General features: G+C 40.8%; 1 protein-coding gene across 2 annotated transcripts in view; it reads right to left on the bottom strand.

Annotated features, from left to right (window-relative positions):
* LOC128710887 (neural-cadherin) overlaps nt 1–15,623 on the bottom strand; it is a 188,891-nt gene that overhangs the window by 141,755 nt on the left and 31,513 nt on the right. For both annotated transcript variants that reach the window (XM_053805742.1, XM_053805744.1), the window contains one exon: nt 1,818–2,007. In XM_053805742.1, the coding sequence (XP_053661717.1) occupies nt 1,818–2,007 (190 nt within the window). The remainder of the gene's footprint in view (nt 1–1,817; nt 2,008–15,623) is intronic.

Raw genomic sequence — 15,623 nt, 5'->3', positions numbered from 1 at the left:
TCACAAATGTTTTCCGCCCATGCAAGTGCAAACCGACTGATCATCCAACCAGCAACAACAGAAAAAATGTTTCCACTTACAGCAGCGTTTGCTTTGCATAAGAACCACGATAAAAAAATATCTTGCCAATTTACACCAAAATTCAAATGGCATCGCCTAGATCTGGATTCACTTTGTTAGCATTGCCCTTGAAACCAGGGCTCATCGTGCGAACAGTTTACCAGTATGGCTTCCGTATTGAGTTTAACTCGACGAAAGGCAAAAGTACTACTCCTCCCACCAAACAATGAGCAATGCGGGCAAGGGAAAAAATCTGTAACATAAAGCACAAACCTCGTACCACTCCCCACCCGCTGCATCCTTGGAACTCACTTTTCTACGCGATGCGCAAAGATCGCGTTAGCGGAGGAACAAAAAATCACCTTTATCTATCAGCGCTACGGCCAAGCCAAAACCGGTATACGGTGGTGATGCTACGAGCAACGAAAGTGGAAAGCAGCCAAAAAGTTAATTTATTCAAATTCAAAGTTTTGACTTGCCGTTTTTCATCTTGCTAGATGTTCTGCGCGCTCGAATAGGCCCAGCTGAAGCACGGTACGGCGTTAAACTTTTCCTCGATTCACATTTTCCCTTAACCTTCAACCCCAGAGGGACCTTAGCCAAATGTGATAACGAGGATCATCCTCCGGAACGCACACGTTTTCGAAGAAGTTAGATGCCATTTTCATTCATAACGCACAGTTTGCGAAGAAACTTTTGCATGGAAATTTTTCGCGAAAGGTTCTATATTTCGTTGTGTAAGTGCGTGGATGAGCGATTATGATGGGTGAGCAATAATTCCGAACCAGCTGATACTGGATCGATGCTGAAGCAAAAACGATCACATCCGATAATGATTGCAAAATAATAATTGCATGTTGAATTTCACGATACTCGTTACGGTTAACTGTATCAGATGTTACTCTTCTTAGAAATAAAACTCAGCAGAAGATCTCCCACCTGCATTTTACAAAAAATAGGATATCTTTGATATTTAGATCATTACAAATTTAAAAAAAAAATATGGTTTCTTTTAAACTTCTCGCATCTTTTCACTGCTCAACTGTACTCTGCTAGTTCCTACTACTTGAAATTTGCTGTATATGTTGAGTGTATCTAAATATCCATTTGCTCTAAAATTCTGCATCTAAATATCCATGCTGTATGGTTCATATCTATATCATAATCATTTAAGTTTAAATTTCCCATTATTTAATTCTTTAGCCTGAACATTTTTAAATTAGTTACCTGTCCCAGACCACTTTCAAATGCTACCTGTTTCAGATACTTTTGAAGGTATAATGTATTTGTTGCTGGTCTGAGTGTTTTCTTAGATTTATAAAAACTAACTGGAACAAATATTACGATGATTTTAGTGTTTCATAGGAATTTCAGCGATGTCGTGGCACTCAACTCCAATTTTTCCTGTCAATCTTGTTTGAATAGCATTGTCAGAAAAAAACTACAACATCGTCCGTTGTACACAGTTACGGCAACCATTTTAACGAGAAACATCTAATGCTAAAACCGCCACGGTACCAGGAACCGCTTGAAGCTTAACGAAGAGCATGTCTGCACAACGATCTAATATCTGTTATACCATTAAAAGGAAAACCTGATAGCACACATGTAGAAAAAAGAGTACATACGAAAGAATTTAATTACTTAATTCAAACGAAACATAGAGCAAAGAAAATTTATTTCGAACATCACCACAAACCATTTTGCTGTGTCAGCGCATATTCGCCGGAAATAGTTAAGGATCACGGCACACTTACCTCAACACGAACGGTCAGATTGTACTCCTTAATCGTCTCGAAGTCTAGCGGATGATTCACCTTGATGTCGGCCCACGTGTCACCATTGTCCGGTCTTTGCTGAAGATAGAACGTATGCAGCTTGTTTGTTTGGGCGGTCGAGCCGGGCATAAGTCGATAGAACACTGTCGGGTTACCCTCGATTCCCGAACTGTATCGATTCCAACGATCAGTGTCGTCACACAGTGTGGTAATTGTAAATTGTAGAGAAGAAATATATTAATACATCGTTTTTTTTTTGTTCGTCAAAACCATTGCATATTAATACTACTTAATGCTAAATTCTACCAGTTACAAGTTAGTATTGTTAAAGTAAAACAAAACATAAAACGGCACTTTTTTGGCTGTAAATAAAAATAAACACACACAAATTACACGCAAACCGGCTGCCCGTGATGAGCTTTACCCGGCAAAGCTTCGCAGAAGCAAGAACATACTGTCAACCAGCCCCTCCCGTTAAGCGTGGAACCTTCCACGAAATAAATCTTTTTCTCAGATTTTTGAGCCACCGGTTCCAATTAGAGCGGGTACCATTAAAATAAGTGAAGCGCTCTTCGTCAACTCCGTGTGCTCGCGACGGTTTTTTTATGCTCGATTCGATCGATTTTCGGAAACACGAGTGTTGGATTTCCGGAGATTCGAAAAGAAAAAGCGAACCAAAGTGACAAGAATAAAGAAGTAAAAGCATACTCTTCTTCTATGTCCAATTTCATGAAATTCTAGGAAATGTAATAAAAAGAGTTGCTTCGACAGGGACCAGGTTGATGAATGTCCTGCAAAAATGGTAATCCTGCCCAAGATCAAACATAAAGCCGGGACCTCGAGAAAACAGAAGAAAAATGTCGTTACAATGATGCGATGAATCTATGGAAACAAACTGATAGCTACGGTTATTGCACACAGATCCCAAAATGTGTTGTGTTTGGTTACGAATTGTACATTTCATACAAAAGCTTATATATAAATTTTAATAAATTACCCTAGCTTCGCTCGAAAAAAGCATCCCACATTCCATTTTATCTTTGAAGAACTGAACAAAATTCAAATTTTCAGTTACTGCAGATAAGTGGAAGTCATTCTGTTGTAGGATAAAAATTTTAAGCTTCTATTTATAACAATAATTTTGTTTGTTTTCTAGTCGTTTGAAATAAATTTCAATAGAAACCAAAACTAAATCAGCTCTAATAAATTTACTGACAAACCTTTCTTCAACCGAATCCTGTAAATCAAATATGTGATGATAAGCGCTCTGCATGATGGAAAAATGCCCACACTCTAGCTTTATGCTCCGTAGAAATTCCTTCGCACAATCTGTGCATAGACCATCGTTAAACCCACTAAAGAGCTGCCCGTGCCGTGGCAGAATGCGAGTGACAAAAGGCAACATAAGCTGCCTCTTTAAGATATGAGGCTATAAACGCGGTGCGCGCTGTGCGCTCTCGCACAATAAGCTCCATAGGGTAAGGGAAAACTGGCCCTTAAGCATATCACCAACACACGACAATATTTCCACAAACTCTTACTACTTCCCAAATATATTCCACACAACAACAAAAAATATACACGCAATTTAAAAGCGCCCCTTCTTTGCACGCAGCCAAGCCGAGTGAAACAAGCTTCTTCCGATGTGCGGCTAGAAAGAAGGCAAAAAAAAGCCCCGGAACAGCAGACAGCGTGTCTCACAGCTTTACCACGTAGAGCCATGTGACGTGTAAAATGCAAACGAGACGACTGGTGATGAGAAGAAGCGAGCAAAAAAAACGAAGGAAACATTGGAAAACCTCCTATCCGTTTCCACCTTCATAAACAATAACGATCAGGAACAACAGCGGCAAAAAAGCCAGACGTAGCATATCAGGAAGAAACGCAAAGGAGCGAGAAAAACCTTAACCCCCAAAAAAAAAAAATGGGCCCGGGGTGTTACGATAAAAAAAACTTCTGCTTATGAAAGACGAGCGGCCCATGCTTTAACCGTCAGCAGCATATGTAGCTGCCGCCGGAGATAAAGCCAATCGCAAGCTTAGACCCGAGATTTACTTACAAAACTTTCCATTATGTTCTGGTCTGACTCTTTTCCTGTTCCTGTCGTCCATTTTTTGGTCTCACTAACCAGCGCGACTTTTTTATTTTTGACTAAAAGGGGTTTTTAGCTCACTATTCCTATTTTGAAATGGGCTACGGGTGCCTACAATGGTTCCGTATAGCAGGAACAACCCCGCCATAACATCTTCCAACTGATGATTCTTTCATTTTGCTCGGCGCACAAAATTATACGAACATTTTAAGCAGTGAAATAAAGTTTCACTGTTTGTATGCGACTAGCGACCAAAAAGTTTGGTCAACAAAAAAAAATGTTTTCGTTTTTTTTTTTTCGTTGGAAAAATGTTCCTGCTTTCGAAGAACGCCGCCCTTTGTCGTCAATTTCCCCCACGAATAATGTTGTGTAAAACTCTCCCTTTCATCCAGTGTTCCAAGCAGTGAAGTTTTCGTGGTATCTTCCAAGAACCAAAACTCGACCGTGTTCGACGCCTCACACATGGGTTGATGAAAGTGAATGGAAAACTTTACTTCGCGTTGGGAAGATAAATGAGTAAAACTGAAATCTATGCAACCCCTCTTATGAATTATTCAACTGTAGCTCACAGTTGAAGCACTCTGGTTTTACAACGACAACAACATGTTGATTTCTTATACATTCTGAAAAATACAGTCACTCCCTTGCAAAGATTTGCCACCATCGGGTACGTCGGGTGTATCAAGGATTTGTCCTTGAAACTGTGTCCTTTCTAAAGTGAGCCAGGCACACTTATTTGGTTCGATACGTGACACTTTCCGGTGCCAGGCAATACAACACTGCCATCATTTAACGATCAGCCAGTAGTTGGAAACTACTGCGGCAGCTAAAGAACACGAAATGCACACCCAGACACGCCGTGGACAGATGGTTGTTTTATCGCAATGATGCGAAAATCATGAACAACTTTTCTTCCATTCTGAAGCGAATTGGAACCTTTTTTGGATTCTCCGAGCTGTATATATAAGTGTGTGTGTACGTGTGTCATTGTCAGAGACAAACATCTGCGGGAGTAATTGAATTTTTAAACTTTTCCACCCAACCTACCACAGACAACACGCTCGCTAGTCGTGGACTCTAGAGTACCGGAAAAAATATACATTAATCAAAAGTTATCTCAGCAACACGCTGACCCACACGAACCACCCATCGCCCACTTGTTGGGCACTGAGTCAACGGGGATTAGAGTGTAAAGAGGATGAAGCATAGCAACAACAAAAAAAACATCGACAAACTTCAGCGCTTATCCACCGTACGAATGCCGAAGAACCGTGGAGTTCTGCTCTGGTGGATATTTTTGTTCCGAGAAAATGCTTAAAGTGCGCAAAAAAGCACACTAAATATAATTCTATTGCTCACAACAAAGCCCCACTGGACGAGGGTCACCAAGTTCGGCTCACAGACTCGCTGCTGTCACACCCCGTTCATGTTCAACGGATCAATAGATGAATATTAATTGTTATTTTGCCATGATTTGTTCCCCATGTCAGTTTTTGCACCACTTTTAGGAGAAAGATTTTCGAAGTTCAATTTTTCAATCCAAGCACAATGTCAAACACTGCCCGGCTTGCCAGAACACCAACCAAACAATTCGTATCGCTATCCTTTGCCTTACAGACGACACTTACAATAATAACGATCGCCACTTGCAGCCGAGTACAAGCCGAGTAATATTAACCATTTGCTGGAGCGAACAAATTGAACGAAAATAAATGCGGAAAAGAAATGGGATGGATCGCGGATCATAAAAAAAAATATATCCCCAAAAGCCGTCCTTTTGCTCCTCAACTATTCCACTCCTCTTTTTTCAGGCTTGTCCCAAACAAAAGGTCAGAAACTTTTGCAATAAATATCCGATTTATATTTATCTCCTTTCGATGGGCGGGAGAGATGTTGTAGCGCTTCGTTTGATCCGCCTGTAACTCTGGAAGCAAACGATAAACTTGCACGGCTACGGCAAAGACGAACGTAGGCTACGACAACGGCAAGTGCTCTGTACCGTTACCTAACCCGGAAGAAAGTGTGTTGTGTGTGCGTGTACCTAATTTGTGATATTTAACTTTGGCGCAAAGCACCCGGGAATGCCAAGCATTCCCTCGATCCGCGGTGAAATTGAGACGAAGAAAAATGATACCTTCGGACTCCCCCCCCACCAGAGGGACAACATATCACTAAAGCATTGTTTAATGGGATTCGATCCAGGGTCAGAATTGGATTGTATCGACGCTCCCTTCCAACCGCTTCTTTATGTCCTTGGCGTTGGAATAGGGCAGGCGAAAGCCTTCCACGAGGTCTTTTGCTCTTTACAATCGAGAAGTTCTGTAAATATTTTACTGCTGGCTATAAAACAAAACCGTGCAGCGCAACAACAAAAAAATATCCGAAACCGAATCTGGGACACGCGCTTTCCTTCGCTTTTCGTACCCATTTCCTTAAGCATTCTTTTTTCCTTGTTTACACCACACCATAGACTCCATTGCCCGCGCGGTAGATGGGCGAATAAAGAAATGGTCAAAATCGGGAAGGCTCACTTTTACCTGGAGTTATGGATTTTCCGGTCAGTTCCCATTAACGATCCCAGGAAAAACCCCCAAGGATTCAGAAATAGGAAGCGAACAAAAAAAAACACGTACACTTGTTGATATCAAAAATATCCTCCCAGGCAGGCAACCCCAATTCATCCCAAAACAGTGAATCTTTTAGAAGACACCCAGAAATAAACATGGAAAAAAGGTTTCTTCGTTCGCCTTATTTCTACCATCTCGCCAATCGGACATCTTTCGGAAGGAAACATTCTACCCTGAATCGTACTTAACTTAAAAATAAGAAGAAGAAAAACCATGCACAGTGAAATGAAAGCGGTTCCGGTACCAGAAACACATCCTGTACGGTTACCGGTCGCTTCCAGGTATTTTCCCACCCAAGGCGTCTGCTATGCTGTCGAAAACATGAAGCATAACTTCCCATTACTCACATACATGGGTTCCTTACTTTTTTCTTTCTTTTACCGTGTACACATAAGCGCTCTGATTGTGCGGTGCGTGTACCTCATCTTTTGTTACGTGCAATGCATCTTGCCTTACCTTGGACCATGACCATCCTTATCAAGGATGCCCCAAATTTTTATACACACACAACACACGCACTTCATGAATTATCGTTTACATCCCTCGTAACTTCCCAATTACTTTGTCCTTTTGTCCTTTGTCCTTCAGTTCAAGGCAACCTCGGGGCATCATTGGCTTCCGCTCGTTTCCTTTTCGATCGGCGGGGGCAAATATTAAAAGCGGAACAGTCCATCTTCTTCCCTTTCTGAGGGTGGCGAGATAAAAAAGGGAACACACGCATAAACGTGTAGCTATTTTATCGGCATGTTTATGACAGCATAAAGTGAATTGCGCATCCAGGAATGTGCACTTGTGTGTCTGAGCGGCTGAACACTAAAACCCAGCCGCGTTGTCTTTAGACCATGTACCGTGCATGCTTATACTTCGATGATCAAACCGTATCCAACCAAACGTGCATAATGCTCGTTCCCGTTTCGACATGTCGTAACAGTCCTTTTTCCCGGTTTTATTCAATCCTAATCCCAAAGCAATGCTGCGACTGTCTCATTTATGGAAGGGAGAATGGGTTCATCAGTTGTCTGTTTTGGGAGCTTTGGAATCGTTGTATCCCTGAAGATGAGTCCACTGCACCCAAATCCCTTTGGGCTAATTCACGGTCATTATGTCTGATTATGATTGCTTGCAAACTGGAGCAGGGGAAAACTTAATCAGTTTAACATAAACGAGCCAATGGGGTGGTGCTGAATCCCACCGAACGAAGAGCATATCGTACGATATTATGCCCTTTTAACAGAACACAAACGGACCATTTAAAGCTCCATTCGGGAATGGCTCAAATTTCGTTGAGCTATGTTATGTATTGCTCGAATTGTCGCTTTAATTGCCTCTGTCGGAAACCTTGCGTGTGCTTAAAGTCAATTTGATTTTCCTTTTAAATAACTTAAAGAAAACATACCGAACGGTGTGAGAGTTTTCTGGAAATATAATTGAAGCTATTGTCAGGGCATTACAAAACCTGAATTGATTCCCGAAATTCCTACATTAATTCCAGGAAGGAAGTGGAAGTGAACAAATTTCATTTTCTAATTTCATTTTCATCGATCGTAAACAAATATACTTCAGCAATTTTAACAATCACCAGAAGAAGCACAGCATAAAATTCCGTTTATCACAATTCAATTTCACTCCCAGATACCTTTTTATTTGCTTGTGAAATATGCGTTAAGGGGAGCAACAACAAATTAAAAAATCGGAAACGATAATTGAATGACGTCAGTCTCATCGATACGCGCTTTTTTAAATCCTTTTTTTAAGCTACACTATCAGCGCGATCAACTTTTCCTGTAGTGCACACAGACACACTTCAAATAAGGATCCGCACCATCCGTCCTTTAGATTCGTCGAGGTGCCACTCGAACGAGTGTACCTACACACTCAGAGAGGAGATATGTAAAAGACCGATACACGACGCTTTACCCGGTGATGCTGATAATGAATTTTCATTTTCCATCCTCATTTACCACTCGCACCCGGGTTGTGCCAGGTGTGAAATCATGGATGGGAAGTACATCCCGTGGAGTTATGTTGATGTTTACTTTTTTTGCTCTCTCTGTCTCCACTCACATACGTAACCATCCATGATGTGACAGAGAAGCGCATGTTTGCGAACATTAAAATATAACTCGCCGTTCATCTGCACACCGCAAAATCATTTGCATGCCATCATCACAAAACCCTTCGGAATGGCCACAAAACCTTGCTTCCAGCAATCCGGCCATATTCCATATTCGGAACGACTACACTCTACGTGTAAGTTTTTACGTTCGTCGCACTCCAACCATTTCAAAAAGCCAGTGCTCAACAATATGCACTAGATATGCCAGTTCCAGCTTCCACCTTATCGATGGGCCTTTGCTACAGTGATAACCGCTCCGTTCCCGCAAGCCGTGTCTGGTTGTGTTTTATTTTACACTCAACATTCCGGAGCTGAAAAACGATGATAAAAACAAGATAAATACAAAAAAAACGGAATTGGACGACGGGAAAACCGAACTATCCCGGTCATGGGCAGATTCATGTGCGCCTTCGCATCACAGGAAGCAAATATCGCTTCATCTTCTTCAACATTGGCGAAAGTGTACATTGGGCCATGATGGTCCGGTGGCACGATGCAACAACGGTACGGAGGATATCCTTCACAATCTCTACACGTTTCTCACGCTGGATAAATGTCCGCCCGGTGAAACGGCTTAAGCATCGGGATTCGAGTGTGGTCTCTTCCGTTACTGCGGTTACACAATGCTTGTTTAGTGGAGGTAGTGCAAATAGCGACTTCCTCGGCTCCCTTTACCCCGTTTTACTGCAACTGTGACACAAATGAATCAGATGGTTAGCTACGATAAAGAGGCAAAAGCCCCAAACAGCTGTGGATGAGGTTTACGGGCGACTTTTTCCAGCAAAAACAAAAATAAAAAACAACATCACAAAACGAACCCTTTCACCATGCAAGCGAAGTTTTTCTGCTACCATACCCACCAAACGCGTTGCTTCCGGGAAGCCGGCTGCTCATCAACCATCAGTCGCTGCTTCCGGATGAGTAGCGGACACGAAATGGGTTAGCATTAGGAAGAGAATACTACAACCGTGGCCCATATGGGCCATGTTACCTTACTGTGCAGATGCATAAAGGCGGGATGGCGACTGGGGGTGTGTTTGAAATGAAGCGAGTTTCATTCGAACTGTGTCGCGCATTACACGCGCGCTCGGTAATGCTCGTTCTGTCTTAAACAACATAATTACAGTTTCGCCTAATCTCGCACTAATCCAATGGCGGTACCGGGCATAAAATCTATTTTGTATTCGTGCGACGGTACGTCCCGGCGTACGGCAATCACAACCCGTGTTCGCACTGAGTCGATAAAATGTGTGGAAAATCACTACCAGGCTTTAATTAAAAAGCCTTATGTGAGTAGTACGAACATCTAACATGTAATTTCTATGTAATGTCCAACATGTTGTAAGAAATACATGTACTTTCCAAAAAGCTTTCAGTTAGATTTCATTTTCAGTAAAAGTATATGAAACCCAATAATAATAATAATAATAATGTTTTTTTTTTAAATATATTTGAGCTATTCGAAATTTTTTTAAATAAAACGACAATACAAGGTACCACATATGCCATTCAAAAATGTCCGTCAAACATTATTTGCTAAATTCTATCATAGTCGTGGGGAATCGAACGATAACAATATCATAGAAATCTACTTGAAATGACATATTTTATAACAAACATTCCATTTGATTTTTTTAAATATTCAGTTAACAGAATAACGTAAACAACTTTAAAAACTTCAACGTGTTCATATGACCAAAACATCACGTTCATAGCAAATGATAGCACGATCGTGGCACATGATTGCACATGGTACAATACTAGTTAGTCTAATTCCGGGATTCTGTTGGACACCCAGATGATAAATGATAGTCAAACGAATAATGCACTCTAACAACCACAAAAAGATTATTTTCAGGATGTTTTTAGATAATTCAAATAATAGCCAAAGTGTTTCCATTTGGTACCAATTTCAAAAATTGGTAACACTTTGGTAATATTTTTTCCTGCGTTTTAATCGTATTCTGCGTTTTATTTGAGGTAGTTCTATTACGCCACGTGTATTGTTCGAACTAACAAATGAAAATATATTCTTTTCAAGTATAACAAAAACCAAATCAATTTCCCAACAATGAGCATTCCCATTTCTAACTTTTCAATTTAAATAGCCTAGCAATAACGGAAAAAATACATTATTTGCACGCATTACTTCCAAACATTCACAAGAAACTCATTCATTACAACCTAGCCGATATTCGCGGTACATTGAATGATTAAAATATCACTGTTGCTTTGAAATGATTTCATAGATTCATTCATTCATTTTTTATAGTGCACTCTTTGAAACGGTTTATGTTAAAAACATACTTTTTATTCAAGCGAACCTCCTACATATGAACCACCAAGAGTTGTCACAGAATAAAAAAAGATCCCTCCAAAATATTAGATTCAAATTTTTATCCACCACTTGCAAAATGAAACATATTTTCCAGCCTTTTTTAGCAACCAACCACCGTTAATCGGTTGCGCAAGACTAAACCAGAAAGCTTAAATGAAAAAAAACACGCAAATCCCTCCATTTCCCTATCAGCAAACTGGCGTAAAAAAGGTTGCGTGTACTGGAATTACTTGCGATAACAAACGAAACTAATGCAAACAAACTGAAACAGAGCGAGCAAAAAAAATGTGTATACATTCCAACGGACATTGGAACAGGCGACAAACACATTCGTGGCCTATTTTCACTTTTTTCATATTTTGGCTGATAATACCAGACAGGCGGATCAGTGCTTTTGAACATGTTATTTTTTTCCCACTACCCAAAGCAAAACTTCTTGATAAGCACGTGTGACCCCCGCGTGTAGCTAGCGATATGTGTGTATGTATGTGAAGGCCTGATCCCTAAGGATCACCAAATGAGACGAACCCAGAGGTCAGCACAACCGAAGATATGGCTGTACAGCGTGACATTTCGAGGAGAAATAATGCTGTACCGTGATGAAAACCAAAAAAATCGAGCAGAAAATCGTGGCAATGTTATTCCTTGCATGAAATATTCAAAAGCTTTCCAAAAGCCCCAATGGCGGCTGGGCATGAAGCAAATGCGGGAGGCGACACCCTCCTTTTCGGGAGCTCAAAAGTCCGGAGGGTGTGTGTTTTTTATCAAAAAATGATGTCCCTTTTTTATGTTGGTTTGTCGCCGCCGCACCAGGCCAGAACCATTTTGGTCGGTATATTTTTGTTTTGCTTCGAGATTTCTGTTTTCCCTTTTTTGACGTCTATTTTTTCCATCATCCACCAAGGCAACCACAGCCGAAGGATAAGTGTGTGTGTGTTTTTGTAGAGTAAAAAACAAAAAAGATCATCCGCATGAGATATGCATCGGGTGTTCTTTCACCGCATCTTTTTCCCACCCTCCAAGAGAAGCTAAAGCTAGAAGCAATGGGAAACCCACGACTATCGGGTACATGTAAGTGTTTTTTTCAGCCGAGTTTTTGGTTGTTATTTTGTTTCAACTCGACTGCCACGTTAAACATATAAAAAAGCGGTAGCTAGAGGGGGTGGTTTGGTGGCAATGTCCTTTTTTTTTGGTTTCGGCTCACACATTTCTTTTAACTACCAGCCGGGTACGGATGTACTGGATTATTCGCTGGCAGCACACATTGTGTATGCATCCCACGAACAAAAACCCCAAAAACCACTAAATATTGCGCACATCGTGAGGGTCAATCCTTAGAAAAGCTTCCGGTGTTGATGTTGTTGTTGTTGCTAGCAGCGTTGATCGTTGGTTCTCCCACCCGTGCGAACAAGCGTTGGGACAGAAAAATAATTAATTTCCTTATTACCAGCTGCGCTCGTCAGTTCGCGTTTGTGAGAAGTCGGTTCGTTTGCAAATACACGGACAGGAAAACGAAACTAGAACGGCGGGTCAGCGAAATGTTAAGTAAAATTTTCCACCGCACGTATGCCTTACCCAGTTACTGGAGACGCAGCACAAAAAAGAACGTTTCTTCGTGTGACTACCAAAAAGGGGAAGAGAAATACAAACAGCTTAACCGAAAGGATCGGTTAAACTAGCACAACAACACCAGTTCATCCTCTCCGAAGAACAGGACTAACGAGTTACGCCTCCGATGGGCTCCCCTGGTAAACGTGAGCGTGTAGAGAATCCATCGTTTGCCCATCAGTTAATTTCTTTTTATTCGCCTTCACACAACACATTTGCGTCCTCATTTGTATGACTTTCGAGCACGGAAGATCACACATCATCTCCGCTGGAAGCCGGAGCGCTTCTAGCTAAACCTGTACCGGCTGCAAGATACGGTAAAAAGCAGACAATTTATGGAAGTAAATAATTCATAATGCCTCGGGGGCTAGTAACAGCGGAGAGTAAACAACTCGCGCGGGCCAACAACAACTAAAAAAGGGATGACCAACATCATCCAGCCGAATAAATACTTATCATGTACGCTGCGGTAAATATCGGGACCAGCACGCGGCACTGGAACAGTAAAAAAGACACTGGACCAGGGTGTACCCTCGATTGCAAAACGGATATCAATTAACTAAATATGATCTTGCCTTTGCTGTACACTCTTCATTAACGATGCAAAGCAAACAAACTCCCTTCCATAAACAACGGACGATCAACGGTGGACAAAAGGATGCCTGGACGATAGGTAGTTGGTAAAAAGGTAATGATGCTAATGGGAAATTAATTAACTCCCGGTAAACTGTGGAGATTCTTACAACGAGTTTTGGTTACATGCACGATCTATTGTCCATTCAATGTTCCTTAAGGACTAGAAGGTTGTATGTGCAATAATGAACATTGTTTTCCTGTTCAGTAAGGTTCATCCTAGCTACCGCTCGCTTATGCTGAAGCAATAGTAATTATGTGCTCATGTTACATTCCGTGACGTATTGTGGAATGTAAACTATCTCCGGTAAATTTCTACCAAACGAGATGACGAGTTCGCTATTTACCATTTCCTTTCCACAGAAAGGTATGAATGATTACAATGCAATGAAAAAAAGCTGCAGTCGGTAGCATATTCGGAGTGAGATGCTACACTTAGTAATCACCAGGCCACCGCGGATGGAGCACTGATTCATAGAATTGTGTGCATGCTTGATTAGTGTAGTTATTTCCACTGTGACGAAGACAAGCGAAATGCCAATCACATTTCCTCCATACAAGCACACATACAGCTTGTTTCCACGTGTTCTCCTTCGCTTTCGTTAATGGGAGATATCTTCTATTGATGAAATTCCAAATGTGGGGATTCCACATCACATTCATTCCGGGAAGTCACAGTCACAATCCGCGCTCAGGACATCGTTACATAATTGTAAGAATGTAATGCACCGGAAGTAATTCGGTACAAAGAAAGAGCAATTCTTCGAATTGCTGGAAATATTCATATCCAAGAACGATGGTGTAATTCGGATATTTCACATACGTTCTTTAAAGACATTCTTCAATTTCTATTGGATCTGAGGATATTCCTCAACATCTTGCGACTTTTCACAGAAGAACGTTGGTCTATTATAATTATTTTCAAATTCCATAATTTAGGCATTTTCACTAGGGTTTCGCTCATTATTTCTAGCATTAAGCGCTTATCTTCACATAGCTTTGATTGAAATTAAACATTGATCTCGAGCCGATTTAAGCCTCGAAAACAAAAACATGGCATAAAAAACATTATTCGATAACAAAAAATAAGCTTCACGTACTACCGAAGCGGACGATGGTTAACGTTTGTATGAAATGAGGAAATGAAGCAATGATGTCGTAATAAAAATCAAATGCAAAAATTCTTGTTGTTAAAAAAAATACCACGCATCCAAGCGCATCAACACAGACCTGGCTTTTATCGAGACAACCTTTCCACCGACAGGCATATTTTCTTTGACGTAAATCGGCCCGTATACCGTATTGTCCCACACCGGCGGATTATTGGCCCGATCGACGACATCGATCTGCACCTCGACCGTCCGCGACAGCGGCGGATATCCTTTGTCTTGGGCCATCGCTTCGAGTTTGTACGTTTCGCGCTACGAACAAAAGACCGTGGATCGTTTTTGTGGGGTTGACGATGTTGGCGGCATTATAATGTTTTTTTTTTAGTTTTGCAAAACAAATCGAAACAACAAGGGCAGTTGGATTGGTGAGACAAAATCAAAAAATGGATTGTGTACGTGAAATGTTGGGTTTTTTCGGGGGTTCGAGATGATTTTGTTACACACACCCAAAACATTAATGTAAAAATATTGCAAACCGGTGCACAAAAAAACATAGCAACAAAAGAACACAGCAATACAACACGGACAAGTAGACATAAAAAAAACAGATTCCGAACAAGAATCAAAATTTCGGAAACAAAATTTTTGGTAAAATCAAAATTAACGTCGATTGACAAAAAAAAATGGTTTACGTATATGTGATTCATAGAAAATGTGTTTATGTCGTAAGTTGCAACAAACAACAAAAAAACGGTACCACGATGTAAAATGTACAGCAACAACCAAAAAATAAAAAGTAAACCCGAGCAATGTAACAGCGCCGCATTAGCGCAACGACGTGTGTACATGTTTGTGGAAGGAGAGTTATCGAATACAACCAAAAAACAAAACCAGCAACATAACAAAGATACACACAAAATACAAAATCATGTACATCGATCCGCAACATGAATTGAATTAAACAGTTTCCACAAATGTGGCGCGAATGTAACAGCAGGGAGCAACAGCAAAAAGAACAGCAAAACGAATAATAAAATAAACATCAATCGTGCGAATTCGAAATCGATAATAATACACAGACGATTCGGGGGAAAGGTGGAAAACAATTTTGATTTGCACGCGGCGCATACAGGTTGGTTCGATTTAATGTCGAGAATCGTTGAATTTTTCGTGGGTTTTTTTTTTGTTATTGCAGAAAATTCGCCGTCCATTGTTGCGCAAAAAACAAATCACGGGAACGCCGAAGGTTTATCGTTTGCAAA

The sequence above is a fragment of the Anopheles marshallii genome, chromosome 3 (assembly GCF_943734725.1).
Source record: "Anopheles marshallii chromosome 3, idAnoMarsDA_429_01, whole genome shotgun sequence".
Taxonomy (NCBI): domain Eukaryota; kingdom Metazoa; phylum Arthropoda; class Insecta; order Diptera; family Culicidae; genus Anopheles; species Anopheles marshallii.
This window is presented reverse-complemented; position numbering and strand designations above follow the sequence as displayed.